A 21116-nucleotide genomic window follows, 5' to 3' on the forward strand; every position below is an offset into this window, starting at 1 on the left:
GGCTCAAAAACAGACAAAAAATGGGCTTTGTAAATAACCTTATCCGATTTAGATTAAACACATCATTTAAAAAAAAACAGTTTTTCAATTCCTAATGTTGCTGTTACCTTTTTCTACTACAGTTATTGGAGTTTCACCTGTAACGTCTGTTAACAGGGAGCAAAAAAACGACTACAAATCCCATCGGGCCACTAGGCGCCTGGCAACACTCCCGCCGCTCAACTCTCGCGGTACTCCACGTACTTGCCGGTTGACCCTGCCCTGTGTCTCGCGCATTCGCAGCTTCATCGCACGGTATATAAAGGAGAGAGCGACGAAGGGCGGACGGCTGGACAGCGCAGCCCCTGGGAGCTGAGTGATTAATGGATAGTATTATTATTTTATAGCTTTTAATTTATTAATGCTTATATTTCAGTAGTCATTACAGTTTTTTTTTTATTTTGTTTGTTTTTAAATTTGTATATACATATATACACTCAGCGTAGTAATGGCGAGCTCGGCAAACTCGAACCCAGTGGTAAGCAACCTCCCGAGTGTACAGTCAGTCAGATAATGACGCCGATTACATGTTCTGTGCTGCTGACTAAAACGTACTTAATAAGTGAACACACTCAAGTGGGGAAACGAGGCAAGAAAAGGAGTTTTCGACATACACTTTGAATTGCAACTTGCGGACAGAAAAAAGGCGGTCAGTGCTTTTGGACTTGGGCGAAACCAATTATTTTTTTTTTTTTAAGTCTAGTGGGATGCCTACTCTTTATAGGTCTCTTGGGAGTCTGAATTCACTGTAACGTTGTGTTCCACAACGTTTTGCTTAATTGGAAAACCCACCACGCGCCTCTTAAATCTTTTCAGTTTTTTGGGAATATAACGCCAACTTAAAAAGTAAGGTAAGAATTGGTTTCGTGAAGGTCCTTCACGTGCTTGAATGCAAACGCTCTTTTTCTCCCCCGACAGTTGTAGCGCAAAGTTCCTATTATTCAGCATATGTACACTAGACAGTAAAGCAGACCCTTTTGTATGTTGTTTGGTTCTATTGGATGGTGCACTGCGCTTTCCATTCTGGATAGATTTTAGTGGGAGGTGTAGGATTTTTTTATTTGCGATAAATGCCTATTTTTTTTTTGTACAGTCCTGCCATTTCTCTCAACGTTTTGTTTAAAGATCAGCGTTGCTCGCGATGTTTGCCATCAGCCCGAAAACAAAAAAACCCCTTTTAAAAACTGATCCCTGTCTTACAAACATTGCCTTTTGGTTAACACCATTAACTGAAAATACATTTTAAAAGGACACGGCCACTTGATGCCCCCCAGGAAATTGCTATGGGGAGAAGTGAACGCCACTTGGTCGAGAAATGTCTCCCTTAGGATCCAAGAACGACACGCTTTTATAATGGCTTCCCTTCCTTCTCTCTCGCTTGACTCCGACCCTCCTCCCCTTTCTCTGCCTTTATATAGAGCCATTGCGGCTCTCTAATATAGACTCTGCTAGGGATGGGAAGGTGCTATTCGGCTATACGTCACACACTCTCCTTATAAACACCAGATTGGGCTTTAAATAGAGAGCAGTCGGCTTAAGGAGGGAGGCGCGCGGCAGAGTGCTTGCAGGAGAGCGGCCTACATGTTGTGCTGCCGATGCTTTAAGGCCTTCGCTGTGACGGGCTTGCGGTTTAGTTGGGAAATTCGTGATGTACGTCGTGGCATTTTATTGTACAACTGGTTTTGGTCGCCTAACAGCTTGAACCTTTAGCGTAATTTCATGAATAGCGATGGTTATGCAATTGAGTAGCAGCTAGGAACTGGGCCAGTTCCGCAGTTTTGAAACCGGATTCCAAAGTTGACGGATACAGCGTATGATTATTTGGCACAAGTCCGTTTGTGATGCAATTATAGGTTAAGATTTTCGTCGCTTTACATCTGTCAATTGGGAGGTTAATTTCGGAATTGAACTGTAGTTTGCGTTACTGCGGACTTGCTGCGCAAATACAGAAGCAGAACGCCTGTACGGTGAAATGCTTGGTGACAGCGATGTTCATGTTCCATGAGCCTTGTTTTGTTGCCCTAGAAATGAGGCTAGACAAATTCATTTGGAGACGTTCATGATCGTTCCTATCAATATATACTTTCGAGCATATTTCGTTCTCTATAGACACAAAAATGAAATTTGCAGATGATGGGAATATTCCAGTAGTAAGGGAACTTTTACTTTTTGCTCTTTTGACCCACTGTGGTGTTTGGTAGGAAGATCACATTTTTTTTGTCCCTAGGGAGACCAATAGGTGGATGACTAATTTGTAGTTATTGCAGCTGAACCTGGCCATGTGGAATTGGTGATGTACTCTGACCTTTTGGAGGGGTTTTAATCCCAAGTGTGTGTGTGTTTTTTTTTTTTGTTTTTTTTTTTATGGGACTAAATTAAAAGTAAAATAATGTACAACACTGTTCTGAGTCCATATCCACAAGTGTGTAAGCATGTTATTTCACATAGAATTGTCATGTTTGATATTGGCCACTAAATCGGAGACCTCATTGCACTGGAATTGTGAAGACTCGCACTGTTACCTGTAATTTATTGGAGTCTGTCCTGTTTTGCTGAACTCTATTAATTTGAGCTCATTTGTTGAAAACGGGTTGGCCCAGTCTATGCTGTGTGGCATTGTTCAACTTAGTTTCAATAGCAATTACTGATTACTCATTAAAGTTTTATTGCTCAAACAACATTTTTATGCTTCATTTTACTTGTTAAAATTCCCCTCCCTTAATGCTAATTTTAGTCCTAAATATATGCATTCATTGTTTAATATTTAATGCTCATGCTAGCAATACAAAGCAAATGTCAAAAGAACCAGCAGTTCTCCATCTAACTTGTTTCCATTTACACATCTGTTTACTCTAGAAATATAGTTCAATAAAGTATTTGGGAGGATACTAACAAGAAAAGTGAAGAACTGTGATTTACTCATCTGCTTTAAACTAGACGTCATTTGGATGATGTCAAAAAGCTAGGATATAAGAATGACCTTTCATTTCAGAATGAAAACATTAACAAGCCAAAAAATTAAATATGATTGTTTATTGGCAAGGTTTGATGTGTGTAGGTTGGTACAAAAACCTGCAGCCACTCTTTGAAGGACTGCCTATGAAGACCCCCCAAGTGTAATGCATAATAAGTCAGATGTTCTATGCTGCATCTTCTGTTACACAAGGCAACTTTCAGTGTCATTTAATCATGCAGTATTTGTACATTTCAAAATAGTCCCTCAATGTCTGTTGTATACATTCCAGCTTAGGACTTGATATACACACCTTTTTTTTTGGATATACTCCTTACTCAAATTTAATGTCACTATTTGTGGACCAAGTGTGAGATTTCAGCAGTTGTGTCAAAGATAATGGCACATCCTTTACATTAGATTCCACAAAAGAAGTCTCACCCTCTTCAGAGTTTGTTTCCAGTTTTAAGTTAATCAGAGACTGCATTTTGTAGCTGCTGCAACATCCCTAATACTTGCTGTGCCCTACCCTTTCACAAATCTGGACACAATCAGTAAAGCAACTTCTCTGAACAATGAACTTTCCATTAATATATACATAATTGACACAAACCCCAATTTTCGTTTTTATGCAGTGTTGGTAACACACTGGTAATATTGCGTAAGATTTTTATGGCAAATTTAATGGAGCTTTTTGTTACTGTTTTTACTTATTTTTATTGTTAAACAATTGCAGCACTGAGGATCATTGTGCCCTCCTGACACATTTAAAGCAAAGCAAAATTAAATACTGGCTCCACCTACAATTTTTTTTTTAAAGTGGGTTTTTAACTTCATTGACTCATGCAAGAGCATGAATTAAACTGGAATAATGTTACAGTATCTTTGTGAGTAGTCTGCAATTCCATTGGCTGTCTTACACTAAAGTTATACATGACTGCTATTTACAGCTGGTTTTATTTCCATGAGGGTTAAAATTTTCTTGTAGCCAAAAATGTCTGCCTTCAACATCTCGTAAGAGATCCGTTTTGTGAGTTTGTCCCATAACCGTTCAAGTAGATTTGCAATATTTATGTCCATAGTAAGCATAGGACTGCTTTTACAATTCATTCCATATACTGTACATCAGTACACTGTGTAAAATTTGCTGTGGCATACTCTGTGCGGCCTTATGTTTGCAGTAAAGCCGCCAACTGATAATTGAGATTTGAACATCACAATTTTTATTTAATTATATTACATCATGGGCTGAAATGTTTGGGTGCATCAGTGCATTTGTATATTGTGTGTTTGTTTCACAGTGAATTGTTACATGTCCATAAAATATGTTGGTGATGTTAATACACATTTTGAACGCTGTTTAGTTTCAATACTGATAAACACTGTGTTTATTTCCTTTTTTTTATTTATTTTTTTAACCTTTTTGGCTTTAGAGTTTCACTGTAGCTCTTACCAGATTTACATTTAATGTGGAGTAGATTTTTGGCTGATCGGAACTTGAAGATGATCTACATCTCTTCACAGAATATTTTAAATAATGCATTATAAAGAAATTATTCAATTAACACCATTTCATGAGTTATGCACTCTACATTTTGTCTTTCTTTCTCTCACCCAGTTGAAATAGGGAAGGGCGGGGGTACATGTGGTGATCCTTTAAAGCAAAACAATTTGACATTTCCTGCTCTTTGTTTTTTTTGGACGCACAAAGGGAATACTGTGGTGCATCCCTTTTGTGGTTTTGGTGAAATGGAGCTTGGTGAACATTCATAGATAGTTGAAAATATGTTCAGCTACTAAGTCTCATGCTTTTGTGTGACCATTCACAACCTAGGACACTTGCTCAATCAAAATGGGCAAATCAGATGAGTGTCCACTAAACATATGTGAGTAATGCCATTTACATTTAGTTTTCTATCGGGCTGCTTTAGATTGTGATACAGCCTTTACAGTTTTGATTGTAGGCTCGTTTCTTTTATTGTGTTGGAGCAAGTACTAATTATTGTTCAACTGCTGAAAAGACCACCACCAACTTTGTGGGTCTTTCCATTTTAATTAAACAAATTTTCAAAATTTTTGATTTTGGTGATACATGGCATATAAATCGCAGAGCTTAGAATTTTTTTTTTTTTTATAACTATAAAGTGTTGTACATATGCATGTTGATTTAAAACATTCACCTGTCTGTCAAAAAAAAAAAAAAAAGTTTTCACGCTTTGCTTTAAGAATAAAACTTTACGTATACAGTAGACTCTGAACTTAACTTTATTGCAGTTAGGTTGTCTGATCAATAGGTGATGAAATGTTTAAGCAGGCCTAGGCTTTTCTTGACAGACATGGCCTGTATCTACTGGCTCAGTAGTACATTGGCTCACGTTGAAGCTTTGAACGTTTTTGTAAGTTAAAAGTAAGAAAGTTTCAGGCTTTTTAATTTTTATTCCATATCTAGCCGCACTTTTGTTCAGACTTTAAAAAAAAAAATGCGTATCCGTGTTTTGGAGGAATAGCATAAAAGCAAACGTCCAGAAGAGGCTCATTTTATGTGATCTGAAAGAACTGTACCAAGCTTATATAGAAAAAAACATCCCTAAATGAAAATGGAATTTTAGAAGTTTACAAAGTTTCGACAAAAATTGTCCTGGTTGGTGCATCTAGCACACATTTTGTGTCTTTTTCCATCGTCAATGTCAAGCCCATGTCTACTGTCAACGTTCAGCTCCATTACAAGGACCTGCAGGGGCACACTAAAGAACATTTTGCTTTTTAACTTGCTTTGTTTTTGCTTTTCTTGTCATGAGCTTATCCTTTCATCCCTTAACCAACCTAGCCATCAATATGATATTTGTTTATGAAATGAAAGGATTAAGAGTGAGATAAATGTTTAAGTACAGTGACACTGAAACCCCCCACCCCCAAGTTCAGAGCCTTGTAGCTCCTAAACCCCTTTTGAAGGGTTTTTATTTTTTGTTTTTGTTTCAAAACAGGTAGGCAGTACTTTCTTCTCAGGTGGAAAATTTTTCTTTTACCCACCCTCATCCCTTTCAATAAATAACATAAACTGCTTTTTTAGTTGAAAATTGTAATTGGTCAATTTTGTGCATACAATTTGCCCCTGTGCTTATGTCATTAAATATAAATAACTTATTTTGTATTTTTGTTTAAAAAAAATTTGCAAGGTGAACTTTGACCTTGGAAAAACAATCTAGACTTGTTGGAATGAAGTTACAGCTTTCCACAGTGAAGAAAGGTGCCCATATCTTAATAGATTTTACATTTTCTGAGCTCTGAAAGTTAGGTGTAATTCATATGCCAGGTTTCATTAAAATCAGAAATGGTCATGCAAAGATTATTTTGTTGAATTAAAATGGGATCGTTTTTATATAGTATGTCCTATTTTTACAGTCGTTAAAACTCTATACTTTTCTGAGCTATTCTATAATACACTTGACTTGCATCCCATCAACTTACTAATGAAATTTACAGGTGCTCAATCTGTACATGCTGCACTCTTCCCTTTTTCTGACTCATGATAGATGTTCTCTGTAATTTTATTTCCTGAGATTCTTCACTGTTAAATTATTTGTGGACATAATTGTGGATTGCCTAAGCCCATCTTCTCAAAGGAAACTGTGAAACTGACTGACCCTTGTTTCTAAAACGAGGCCTATTCAAGCAAGACATTTCGTGCCATGTCTTGGGTCTGTAAGCATGCTTTGTGGAATATACGCAGGTGTAGTGGTGGTGCAGTTTAACGAATAAAAGGGTGTAGTAGTGAATGTACTTTGTAATCATGAGCAGTAGTTAACCAAAAATATTTGAAGATGAGCTGTTGAAGTTGTCATAAAGAAAATTAAATAAACTGGGTGGATTGTGGCTTAAAAAGCTGATGGTATTTGATGAATAGAAGGAAATCCCAGTGGAGTGCTTGGCTCTGGCAAAGGTATTTCCCACCAATGTAAATCCTTCAATCATATAAACAAGTTGAAAAATGTTAGACCTGCTTGAAGTAGAAGTCTGTAGGTGCAACACCTAGCAGTATTAGACTGACCACCTAAGTGTCAAGACCACGATATAGTTGGAGCTGTGTGGGATCATGTTGATGAGTAACATAAAAAGCCAAAGTGTAGAGTTTGAGCAAATCCTGAATTTATCAAAGTACTTGTAAAAGTTGGGCTGAGAGAGATGTATACAATGCTGTGCTAAAGTGAATTGTTTTGCATTTCAAGAAAGACTGCATGAAATACTGACTTGTTTTAAAAATATGGTACACAAAGTGTATAACACAAACAAGAATGTATCTCTAATCTGAAATGCTCCAAAATCCAAAACTTCGAGTGTCGACATGGCACCATCTATTTCCCAGAATTTTATTTATTTTTCCTGCTTTAGTGAATGTGAACAGCACATGCATGTTCCCAAACAGGTTTAATTATTCTGAGCTGGGAGGGCTGGATTTTCTCTGAAGTCCTAGAAAACTAGGACACTTTGTTTGCAGTTGGTGGTTGTCTGGCTATTGTTTTATAAATCATTTCTAGGTTGTTGGGATTAAACCAGGGGTTTTCTAGGTCGGCTGGTTGAAAGTGAAATTAAAGTTGAAAAATGACTCGCTGAGTGTGAACCTGCAGCTGAGGAGATGGTGGTGTTGGGGAGGTCATAAGACTGAACCTGAAAACGCCTGTGTTGGTAAGGTTAACCATCTTGCAGATATAGAAATAAAATCCGTTTTCAGCCATGTGTTCAAGATTACTATAAATGGATAATTAGGTCTGTGTACTTTTTATCTAGGGTTTATTAAATGTGGCTTTCAAGTACCTCCTCTGGCTACTGATTTCTGTTTAATTTTGACATGGATTTCTTAATGCTGGACTCTGAAGCTGTGAGGCAGTATCAGCAATAAACATTTTTAAAACAGAGGTGTCTGTCATTGTGATTTGAAATGTTTGTATGAGAAATGAGACGACTGGATTTGATGATTGTTTTTTGTGTTTTTTTTTTTTCCTCCCACTTAAGAGGTTCTGATTTATTTTTTTCGTTACAGCCTAAATTATATCGATCAGTAATTGAAGATGTAATCAATGATGTACGTGAGCTCTTCCTTGATGAGGGTGTGGATGAGCAAGTTCTTCTAGAACTGAGAACGGTAAGGATTTAATTATCCCTTTGTTTTGATTATAGTCTGCTGGGTTTGTTAGTTGCTGAGGATTAATTAGTTTATACAGTGCCAGTTTACAGAATTGTGAAGATCATTATGTATGCATAAATTAATAGATTTACTGAATACAAATAGTTGTAACTGAAGAAAATTTTGTGATTTTACATCTTTGACCAGTTTTGTATTTTAATATTTTAGTTATGGGAGAACAAACTAATGCAGTCCAAAGCAGTAGATGGTTTTCATACAGAAGAACAGCAGCTGCTGTTACAAGCACAGGCAGCTCAGCAGCAACAACAGCAGCAGCAACAGCAGCAACAGGTACAACATCAGTCACAGCAGCAGCAAGTTATTATTCCTCCAGCACAGCAAGGTAAGCTGGTTGCCTCATTGCACTCAACCTCTATATTCAGTATTTAATGTTTGCTTTAATTAGAAAAGCTTTAAGTATACCTTTTTTTTTATCTTTAACAAGGTTACTGTTTTTGAAATGGACAAAATGGCTGTAGTTTTCTAGATCTATGCTGTAGGTTGAATAATCATTAGGGCTTTTCTACCAAAGAGAACCTGGAACAACTGCCTTCAAGTATGTCAATGCCGGAGAGGGTTATTCCACTGTAGTATTTATGTGGAGTTATTCTTTTGTGTATTCCGGTAGTGATTTTGGAAGTTTACTTTTCTTCCCTTTAAAAATATATTTTGGCTTATCTAGTATCATCTCAAGGAAATTGAAGTCGTCTTACAGATTATGCTTGGGATTTCTGATATTTACATTTGGATTCTACTGTTTTTTCACTTTAATTATACACATGGACAAATAGTATTCTAGTGTAACTAGCTGCTCAAACTTCTATAATTGATAGTGTATAGATATTGCATGTCAACTGTACAGAGTAACCACAAGGTTATGGCGTTGGTTACCTGTTAAATGCAAATGTTCCTGAAACAGGCCTATTAAAGGCATATTTGCTGTTTAACTAAAACAGGTGTTGGTCTCAGGATTTACAGACATTTCATTTGTATGTGTGTTTGGGCTGCAGTAAATCCATGTTAAGATGTAAGATGTGAACAATTTTACCATTTTGTGACACCTAAATACATAGGTCTATCTATGTATCTCCTCCAGAAGGGTGTTATAGTGCCAAAATTTTATAGAAATATGAGCATTCCGGGGGAGGAGATGAGATTTTTTGACAAAGAAACTAAAGAGGTTTATTAAGAGACTGATTTGCTGTGAAAACCACCTGGCTGAACTTTTATGGTCAGAAACAAACCCACACCTGCATCACTAGCCAAAATGCTTGGACAGAAGTCAAGGTGAGAATCTGTGTGTCCTACATTGATTGAAAAAAACTTAAACCACACCTATTCCTACAGTCAAATCTATAATTTTGGACAGAAGACCACTAGTTCTATGCTGATAATTACAGTATATTTGCCAGTATCCCTAAATTGGTCTATAGCTTGTTTTGATTTGGGAAAATGGTTCAAGGGGTTCTTTAGAATAAGTGGGCAAAAATCAGAGAGAAGAGGTCAGATACTTCAATAAAATTTACTTATTCAATTATAACATATAAATACATATGAATAGTAAAATGCAGTAACAATAGGTTATAAAAATAAATATATATGCTTAAAGAGACAAACTTATACTTACAATAACATACATACAGTAACACACATCAAAAGACCCAGAGCCATCATCCTAGACCAGTAGACTGAGGGAGCCCGCGTGTCAGTCTCGTCAGTGGATCAACCACGTGTGCCTTTTATCAGATACCGGGCGGTGTGCGCCTTTCCCCACGGTTGAGCGTCCAAAGAAGCTGAGGGCGGAACCTTCCCTTATATACTAATTAGGTGTCCTTGCCCAAGAGCGGCCTACGTGGAAGCCGTGTATGCAGAAGTGATCAGTTTCAGCATACCCCCTCCTTCCACGGGACACGGCGCTATTTTTTCTTATACTCGGCCTTGAGACTAGTGCCTGATACCAGAAGACACAGTAATATGCTTACATGTGAAAAAAGCCTCTCGAAGTGAAAAACAACTCCTTACATAGCCTTGGCTGTATCTTTAGAACATTCCCGGCTGTTTTTCCCAAAACATTAGTTTCTATAGCTGATTCTGCGCTGAAGCGACCAACGCCCATCTGCTCTCCTGATTCCCCCTCCCTCTCTTTATTTCACCTTTGCTTTTTACAGAGAAAAATCCTTCCATTACAAGCTTTATGCCAGTTTCTTTTTACATCATTTCGTGAGGTTAGATTAGAATTGCAGTTTGGCTGTAAAAATTGATTTCTGCTGCTTTTATCTTTTTGCTTGTGGTGCATCAGCAAAGTTTAAAGTGCTTAATGTTCCTGTACTGTTGAGTAAGGGTAGCAAGAGCAAACCAACTTTCCAAGCAAAACTGATACTTACAGAAACAATTCTTCGTAAACTTTATTCCCTGAATGTACAATTGAAATGATAACGTGCATAAAAGTTCCATTAGCTTGTAATTCCTCAAACATGTTAAATGCAGTCTATTATTAAAATAATGCAACTGTTTGGTGTTGGATTGAGTGTAGGGCAGAGCAGGAATACTTTACAGTACAGAATGCCAGCTGAATACTTATGGGTATGAGCAGACACTTGAGAAATAACATTCAGGACTACAGTAAACTTGGGTGATCTTTATTTTTATTATGGCTTTCTTGTGGACAGTTTTGTCAAGTTAGCAGTCAAGACAAGGACGTCATATGAAACTCCATATAGAACATTCCTATAGCTAAAATAATTACTGACATTGAAAACCCTCTTTTAAAACGCTGCACTCTCTGCCGCTGTCTCTCTCATAGACTAAGGCAGAAGAATATATGATGAAGAACAAAATTGAATTTTTAACAATCATTAAAATACTGCATCTTTTTATTTTAATATCATCAATATAATCAACAGAATGCCATTGTTTCAAACTAAGTCGCCAAATTCTGGCAACCTTTATCCCTACTTTAAAAATAAGTACAGGATTAGGCTGAAATTAGGATCAGAACTGTGCTTAAAATTATCACCACTGCAACACAGCATTGACAGTGACTCTATTAAACACTCAACTTTCACATTTGACTTCAGTTTTTTTTGTTTGTGCTACTTTTGATCTGGATTCATATATAATTTCTAATTCACGTAAACTTTAAATCTAGAAATTTTAGGCTTTAATTTTTATTCCTTATCAAACAAGGCTACTGTTCTTGCATTAAAAAGCATTTGGTGTATGTAAGTAAAATTAAGACATAAGCGCACACATTATCTGTAATTGCTTGTTAAAATCCTCAAATACATTATTAGAACGAGGGTGGGAGTTAAGAAATCTTTATGTTCTAACTAGTAAGGGCTCGTTTATACTTCACACTCAGAACACATACGCGCACGCATCATGGCTGCCACGCGTGCCCAGCATTCATTTGACGCGTCCTCTGAGCAGGTCCTCAGAAATTAATGCATGCGCGAGTTGCAGTACCAGATAAAAGTCCGGGGGCGCAGTCTGCTAAAAGTTGGAATGTGACGTCAGAGTCTCTGTTTACTATTTACTTGTGACAGAAAGCCACTTTGCGGATGCTGCGAGATTGATGCGCGCGTTTCGATGTTTGATGAATAGTTCGATGTGGGGAAGCAAAATTGCGACATACAAATGCATTCGTGGTGCTTTTATATTCAAGCGTCGCATATTCCCTATCGTAATGACACGATACATTTTAAAAGTCTTATGTGCTGTCTTTTTTTTTTTTCCCTTTGGCTTCCTCTGGACCTGACAGCAGCGGCAAACAGCAGTAGATCGCCACACAGAACACATTAAATGTATGATATTCTAACTCTCTACACATTTAGAATCCTAAGATTTATACTTTATCACTTTCATGATGAAATGCATTAAAGTATGTATGTTACATTTTACAGATAAATCGTTAAATTTGTTTAAATAATGAACACTTAATAACTGCACACATGGGGGAGACACGGTGGCAGAGCGTGAGCACTGCTGTCTCACAGGGAGTCACGTCGCTGGTATTCTCTGACTGGAGTTTGCACGTTTTCCTGCTGCATTTCCACAGTGTGCTCTGGTTTCCTTGCAAAGATATGCGGATTTGCTGACACTAAAATGACGCTAGTGTATGTGAGTGCTTGTATTCACCTTGCAATGCCTCGTCCAGGGATTGTTTCTGCCTTTAACTGGTGTACTATTATACAAAATCATGCAGTGTGACTAGTATTTGCAGTAGCAGATATCCAAAATGTTTCTGTGCTTTGCTGCATTGGCTTTATATTGATGGGGGGCACTGAAAAGATGGTACCCTATTTTGGGAGAGCATTGACTTAATGTTGGGGAACCCATGATCTAACCCTTTAATTTTAAAGTGACTGAGAAAGTTTGATGATGGGGGTTTTTGTTTAATCCTTTCCCAGGCAGTTCAAAGGATTAAACTTGGTGTGGATAATTTTAAATAGCACATTGTCCTTAGCTTTGCACTAAAGGGCAAAACGTGCACAATCCCTGAATGTACAACTTATGTCCGTTACACAATCTAAATCATTAGCCACCACTTTTTATTGCAAAGTGTATCACATCAAACTGCAGCCTCAGTTGATAGTATAGGGCTTAAAGACCTCGATCAGTAAGGTCTGAAAGGTTTTGCGCATTTACTTTCACATGTGACAATTGCCATATTTTAAGGGTTTATATGAAACACAAGTCTTTACAGTTTGAGCAGCCAGGAGGTTGTACAGCCGTGGCATTTTTGGGGGACAGCTAATTCACCTTGCATTAACATTCAATTAACTGAAAGTATTCAAGTGACATTTTGTGATTGCGATTATAGTCTAACTTGAGGCATTTTTTTTTTGTGTGTGTATAATGTATAGAAAGTAAGCTCAGCAATTTTACAGTTTTACACTATTTTCACAGAAATGCAGGGAGAACTTTCACTACATACAATGTTTATCCCTCACATAAGAAAAGGAGGTACCGCAATCTATTTTAAACCTGAAAACTCTTTCCATTATAAGTTTAGTATATGACAGTTACTGGATACTATTCTTTCTTTACAGAATATTTTGTCAGGTCTCTATTTTAGAGAGATCTGATAAATGTATTTTCCTCTCTTACATGTATTTTCTGCCCAAATGTCCTAAACAATAATTCTTGTTTCTGAACTGTCTAAGATTATGCAGTTGTCTCCCAGTACCTTTCAGAATTTTAATAAAAGGAAAAACTGGAAACACCCAAGGTTTTGGATGTAGAATGTGTGTTTAAAAGTACCACGATCTAATGAATATATAAATTTGTTTCTCCAATCCCCTTCCCATACCCCTTCCCTATATAGCCCCACAGCAACAGGTTATTGTACAGGATCCGAAAATCATACAACACATGAATGCCACAGGAATGGTAAGATTAAGACATTTTAATATAGGTTTGTAATAAACTTAAGTGTGATCAATTGCTTTAGCTTTATTTTGTGTTGAGTATTGTCAATGTTTTTGGAATTTGCCTCTAACCATAAGTGTATATGTTTAATATCAGTTAGTTTACAGTGCACTGAGAATTGTTTCTAGCTGGTATAGAAAAATGCTACAACATTTTAGCAGGCACAGCTTGGTAAACTAACACATATTAAACCTTATCAAATTAAATATACAAAGATCAGACATAATTAGGGTAGGGTTGGAATGACAGTCCGTAACCATGCAATGCAAATAATGGAGAAAAGTAAATTAATGACACAACAAGTAAAAGAAAGAAAAAGGAAATCAAAAATATTAGCCCACTGAAACTTTGTATTCAATGTACATGTAAACTTACTATAATTTCCAACAAAATTGGCACATGTCTCTTGAGGGATCTTAGCCCATTCTTTAAGGCAAATTACCCCAGCTTACCCAAATTAGATGGCTTTCAAGCATCGACCTTAACCTTGAGCTCCCACCAAAGATTCTTAATAGGATTGAGATCTGGGCTTAAGTAAGCCACTCCAGGACCTTGACTTCGTTGTTGTTTAAAGTTTTAGACCAACTATGTTGTGATATGTGCTTTGGTTATTATCTTGAAGACCCAACAGCAACCTAAAGCATAACTGGCACCAGATTTCTTTGCATTATCCTTCAAAATATGAATATATTTCTTCATGATCTGTTGTACCTGTACAATATTTCCCTGTACCTGGAGCAACAAAGCAGCCCCACAGCATTGTTTATATGGGTGAATCTTCCTTTGGCAGATAATATCCATGTGCCCGAACAACTTCTTTTTCTCTCATCAGTTAAAAAGATGGACTTCAAAATGGATCTCCCTGTTTCAAATGTTCCTGGTCAGATTTGTCACTATGTTGAATGTTTTACTGGATGGGATTTTGGGTAATGGCCAGACTCTATGGGGATATGCTGTTAAGTTGATCTTTAACTGTATGTAAACTTCTGCATGCTGGGAGTATTTCTAAAGTATTATTTGTGTATAATTAAATACCATTTTGTGTCACTGAATCTTATAAATTACAGCTTGGGTTTTCTGGCCAGAAAGAATTGGTTAACCATTTAAAGGTGTGGCAAATTACATTTCTGGTCATTCTAGCATATTTGCTGAATGTAAACTAAGGTTTGGGCGTGGCTGGCTAATTAAACAAATCAGTTAGATTGATGCATTGATTTGTGAAACTGGTTAGAATGAAAACTTGTAGCCATGCTGAAACTCCTGCACTATCCTGAGGGCTGAATTTGCTAATGTGAACTTTATTTTGTGGAAAAGTGGTTGCAACTGTGTCTGAAGATTATTTCAGTATAACAAACTTCTGCTGTTGGCACAATTGAGCCAATGAACACCAAGTCCTCTACCCAAATCGGGCATAGGAACTTGGCCGTGGCTGTATACTTGACAATAAGACTCCAGGAGCCTCATGCATAACGCTGTGCGTAGAATTCACTCTAAAACATGGTGTAGGGAAAAAAATTCAGATGCACAAAACTGTCCGTACACCATCTTCCTCACACTTCCATTACATAAGTCCTAGTCCGTGTGAAAAGTAACACTGCTGCCCCAACCCGACTTCTCCAGAATTTTGCATGTTTTAATATGCAAATCAATATAAATAGCCCCTTATGTTTAGCGTTATATGAAATGACAATGGCAAAAGCATGGGGAAAAGAGAACTTTAGCAAGTACCACGTGGAGGCAAGGAAAAAATGTACTATTTGTTGATTTAAGCAGTGGTATAAACAACAAAAGGAATTTGAGTGACAGGGTGATGGAGAAACTCAAGTTCAGAAAGTCACACACTGCCCGAAATAATAAAGTGGTCAGATATCAAAGTCACTGTAAAAAGGGGAGTCGTTTCCCACTGTCATACGGAAGCATATTAGAGTACAGAGAAAAGGGGGGTTGAGGGAGGGACACAGTTTTTAAAAAAAAAAAAAAAAAAGTGCCATGTCCACTTCAGTCTCGTGGTTTATTTTGTCATTTAAAGTAGAACGTCGTAAACTTCATCTTAAAATTCTTTTCATTTACTAGTTTCTCAAATCTCATCATAACTAAAATAGCACATTAAATGCTTCATATTCTATGTGTTCTTCTACCTGTATGTACTCTGTGTGTGAATCACTATGTTCTTAAACGGGCTTTCTGTTACACTGACAGGACACAGAATACATTGCATTCATTTTTATTAAAGCTGTCTGAACAATTTAAATACTAAGTTGTATACTTGATATCATTTTCAGGATGATGGGAATTAAAGCATATATTAAACCGGAGTACACGGTAGCGATATGCTGGTGCCCCATCCAGAGATTGTTCCTGCCATCCGTAAGGTGGTTGCTTGTGCGACCCTCAATTAAATTTATTTCAGCAGTACTGTATCTTTCAAACATGCTAACCCCTAATTCATGTCATTCCTTTCAATCACTACACAACCAGCTCTTTATTAAAAGTCATGCCATCTGTAAGCTTAGAACGCAGATTCTTCAAAACTTTTAAGGAACATTGAAATATCTTTGTTGTACATCTTTAATTATTCCATCCATCTATCTATCCAGGTTCGCGCCAGTCTCGGCAAGCATACAGGGCGAGGCAGGAACAATCCCTGAACGGGGTGCCAGTGTAATATACATACTTTACTGCATTTCATCTTAAAAATGTTAACTCCATGAAGATAGCGCTTGGAAATCTAAATCGACTTAGAAGCTAGTCGTCATCATCTGTAAATACACTCTGTCTTCTACTGAATTGACTTCCTTTATCGTTGTATGGTACAATGAGATTCAATATGCAAATCCTTCATAAATTTATTTTCCTATAAAATGATTAAATAATAAAATTTAAAAAAAAAAAGAAATATACAATATGTAAGCATAAGTGGCTCCGGTTGTGCAATATTACAACTGTAGTGCAAGTTAAAGTGAGGTAGTTGTACTTGGAAGTACAATTGGTTCTACTGATGGCACTTGATGGACTGATTAAGTGCGTTTAGATTTCAATCAAACTACTTCTGAACTGTCAGGTCCTGAAAGAAAAGGCTCTGAAGCGTTTGCCATATGGGAGCATTTCAGACTATGCGCATGGCCGATTCTGCCTCTGCTAGATGCTGTATCCTGATAATCCTCTTTCCTATCACCTGCAGTTCACACTCCAATACAGTGGGTTAAAATACTGAGTAGTGCACAGAGATTAACAATGCTAAAACAGCTATAGTATTTGGAATAGTTTGACAATTCCAGGCACCATTATATTGTTACAGGTTGATTACAATCGGATGCCTTACACTTAAATTAACTGCATATCGTTTATTAGTTTATTCAATAAAGCCACGTCAGGAATGTGAAACTAAAAAAATAAAGGAATCCACACGGGAATAGTAGCACTGTTTTGACACTGTGTGCCACTAGTTTGCAAACCCAAGCTGAAACTTGTGTATGCACAGGTTAAGGCTGGTGTGAGAATGTGCATTGCTTTACGGCAAGTTTAGTTTTTATACATTGTGATGTGAGCATGGAAATAGGTGTAACAACAACATTTATTTATATAGCACATTTTCATACAAACAGTAGCTCAAAGTGCTTTACATATTAAAGAATAGAAAAATGAAAGACACAATTATAAAACAAAATAAATCAACATTAACATCGAATAAGAGTAAGGTTCAATGGCCAGGGGACAGAAAAACAAAAACTCCAGGCGGCTGGAGAAAAATAAAATCTGTAGGGATTCCAGACCATGAGACCGCCCAGTCCCCTCTGGGCATTCTACCTAACATAAATGAAACAGTCCTCTTTGGGTTTAGGATTCTCACGGAAGGCCTTGATGATGATGATGGTCACGTAGACTTCTGCCTTTTAATCCGTCCATCATTGTTGGAGCATCATGAAGCTTTGAGTAGGTGGAGGTGGCGCAGGCCACCACCACAAAGAAACCGGAAAAAGAAACAGAAGAGAGAGTAGGGGTCAGTACCGATTTTAGAGCCACCATGAATAGTTATTATGATGAATTGAACATATAGAGTATCAGGATTAAGTTAAATTAAGATTAAAATGAAGTTATAAAAAGGCCATGTTAAAGTAATGTGTTTTCAGCAGTGTTTTAAAGTGCTCTACTGTATCAGCCTGGCGAATTCCTATTGGCAGGCTATTCCAGATTTTAGGTGCATAGCAGCAGAAGGCCGCCTCACCACTTCTTTTAAGTTTTGTTCTTGGAATTCTAAGGAGACACTCATTTGAGGATCTGAGGTTACGATTTGGAATATAAGGTGTCAGACATTCCGATATATAAGATGGGGCGAGATTATTTAAGGCTTTATAAACCATAAGCAGAATTTTAAAGTCAATTCTGAATGACACAGGTAACCAGTGTAGTGACATCAAAACTGGAGAAATGTGTTGATTTTCTTTTCCTAGTTAGGATTCTAGCAGCTGCATTCTGCACTAGTTGCAAGCGATTTATATCTTTTTGGGTAGTCCTGAGAGGAGTGCGTTACAGTAATCTAGTCGACTGAAAACAAGCGCGTGAACTAATTTCTCAGCATCTTTCAGTGATATAAGAGGTCTAACTTTACTTATGTTTCTTAAGTGAAAAATGCTGTCCTAATGATCTGATTAATATGTGATTTAAAATTCAGATTACAGTCAACAATCACCCCTAAGCTTTTTACCTCCGTCTTGACTTTTAATCCTAATGTATCCAGTTTATTTCTAATAGCCTCATTGTATCCATTATTGCTGATCACTAAAATTTCAGTTTTCTCTTTATTTAACTTGAGAAAATTACTATTCATCCATTCTGAGATACTAGTCAGACATTGTGTTAGTGAATCAATAGAATCAGGGTCATCAGGTGCTATTGATAAGTACAGCTGTGTGTCATCAGCATAGCTGTGGTAGCTCACGTTGTGCCCTGAGATAATCTGACCTAACGGAAGCATGTAGATTGAGAATAACAGCGGACCCAGGATAGAGCCTTGTGGAACACCATATTGGATATCATGTGTCTTGAGTTGTAATTCCCACAACTAACAAAAATTTTCTCCCTGTCAGGTAGGATTCAAACCAATTTAAGACACTGCCAGAGAGGCCCACCCATTGACTAAGGCGATTTCTAAGAATGTTGTGATCAATGGTGTCAAATGCAGCACTCAGATCTAAGAGGATGAGAACAGATAAATGGCCTCTGTCTGCATTTACCCAAAGTCATTTACTACTTTAACGAGTGCAGTTTCTGTGCTGTGATTTGTTCTAAAACCTGACTGAAATTTATCAAGAATAGCATGTTTATTTAGGTGGTCATTTAACTGCATAATGACTGCCTTCTCAGAACTTTACTTAAGAAGGCAGGTTAGAGATGGGTCTAAAATTTTCAAGAGCTGAGGGTCGAGATTATGTTTCTTAAGTAGGGGTTTAACTACAGCAGTCTTAAGACAGTCTGGGAAGACCCCAGTATCTAGTGACGAATTTACTATGTCAAGAACATTATCAATTAGCACGCCTGATACTTCTTTGAAAAACCTTGTTGGTATCGGGTCAAGGACAGGTGGAGGGTTTTAATTGAGAGATTATTTTTTTAAATCAGGTAAATCTATCCTAGTGAAAGAGTTTAATTTGTTTATAACAGGATGCTGGGGTTTAGGAGGATCCTTAGTGTTGGGGAGATATACTATGTTATTTCTAATATTATTTATTTTTGATTGAAAATACAGCGACAGCCTCACAGGTTTCACTGGAAGCACTTAGGAGGCATTCCTTTGAGCTACCTGGGTTTAGTAGGCGATCAATTGTAGAAAATAAGACTCTGGGATTACTAGCATTGTTATTTATAATCTTGGAGAAATAGCAGCGTCTCTCAAGACGGACAGTGTTATTGTATTCTGTTATTTTGACTTTTAATATTTCGTGGTGGATAGTAAGTTTAGTCTTCCTCCATTGGCGCTCAGCTCTACGGCATGTTCTCTTTAAATCAGACACTCTTTGGGTCTTCCATGGTATAACAATGCTAGAAGATTTTTTCACTGTCTTTTCAGGTGCAACTATGTCAACAGCAGCTCTCACTTTAGAATTAAATCTTTCCACCTTACTATTTACATTATCCTCGCTATTATAGCTGGCACTATAAACGGACTGATTGCTTAAAATGTTTGTAAGTTTTAAAGCTGCTGCGAATCAAAGAAGCGTTTTTAACAATATGCTTCTCATGAGTGTTTTTATCATTATTTCTATATTAAAAGTAGAAGAAAATGGTCTGATAGACCAATATCAATGATCTGTTTTATATCAACTTTCAGTCCTTTAGTAATCACTAAGTCTAATGTATGACCTGCTTTATGTGTAGGCTGATTTATGAGTTGTCTCAAATCAAAAGAATCCAGGAGGTTCATAAATTCTTTTACTTTTAGATCACACTGATTATCTATATGAAAATTAAAGTCGCCAACTATTAGGAGTGTGTCATAGTTAGTAATTAAAATTGACGTTAAGTCAGAGAATTCCTCAAAAAGCGCGTTATATTTAGGAGGTCTATACACGGATAGTACTAGAACTTGAGAATCTCCATGAATAACAACGGCGAGATACTCAAAGGACTTGAACTTACCAAAACTGACATCTTTACATTTTAATCGGCTCGAGTAAATGTTAGCCAATCCGCCCCCCCTTTTTCCCTGGCGGTTTGCATGAGTAAAACTGTAATCCGGAGGCAGATTCGATTAAAACTGCGCGCATCTGAATTCAAGCCATGTTTCATTTAGTGCAATAAGATCTATTTTTTATCACTAATAAGATCGTTGATAAAAACGTTTTGTTAGTTAAAGCTCTAACATTTAATAGTGCCATATTTAATGTTTGGAGGTGCAGAGATGAGTACTATGTGCGTTATTGTTATTTGGAATAGGAACTAAATTATTATTAGCGCGCTCTGTGTGTATTTTTGTTTAATCTGTGATCTGTTTTATAGTTTTAATACATTGTTCCTCTAAAATAGTGATTTTAATTAGATTATTGGAGTTTATGCCGTATTTCCTAGGTTTTCTACGTGCATTGAGATTGCTTATTACAGTATTAATGGTGTGCACTTTAACGGAAGACTCTATTAAACATTCATCATGTCCTGGCACAGCAGTATTATTTCGAAGGGGTTAAGAGCAGAGATAGATAGTCAAGAAAAACGAATTACCTTCGATATGTTTTCGGAGAGGACCCGGCGAAACTGTTCGGATGCAGGCCATCACGCTTGAAGAGACGCGCCTTTCCAAAAGAGATTCCAATTGTTGATGAAACCGACATCCTTCTTCTTGCAGAAACCCTGTAGCCAGTTGTTCAAGCCTAGCAGACGACTGCTCCTGACGAGAGGTAGTGGGAAGATGAGGTCGGCAATCAACGCGAAGTCAGGGATTGATGTCGGTGCCTTATATCGTTTACGCGGCATGTTCAAGATGGCAGACTGGACGGTTTATCCAACAGCCGGAAAACA

The 21116-nt window shown here is 37.2% G+C and overlaps 1 protein-coding gene across 1 annotated transcript in view; it reads left to right on the forward strand.

Annotated features, from left to right (window-relative positions):
- Positions 1-310: 310 nt before the first annotated feature.
- Positions 311-21116, forward strand: part of gtf2a1 (general transcription factor IIA, 1) — a 32143-nt gene continuing 11337 nt past the window's right edge. Inside the window, exons 1-4 of the mRNA XM_039741325.1 lie at positions 311-517; positions 8031-8132; positions 8343-8517; positions 13501-13565. Of these exons, the coding sequence (XP_039597259.1) occupies positions 488-517; positions 8031-8132; positions 8343-8517; positions 13501-13565 (372 nt within the window). The 5' untranslated portion in view covers positions 311-487. The remainder of the gene's footprint in view (positions 518-8030; positions 8133-8342; positions 8518-13500; positions 13566-21116) is intronic.

The sequence above is a fragment of the Polypterus senegalus genome, chromosome 18, assembly GCF_016835505.1.
Source record: "Polypterus senegalus isolate Bchr_013 chromosome 18, ASM1683550v1, whole genome shotgun sequence".
NCBI lineage: Eukaryota > Metazoa > Chordata > Cladistia > Polypteriformes > Polypteridae > Polypterus > Polypterus senegalus.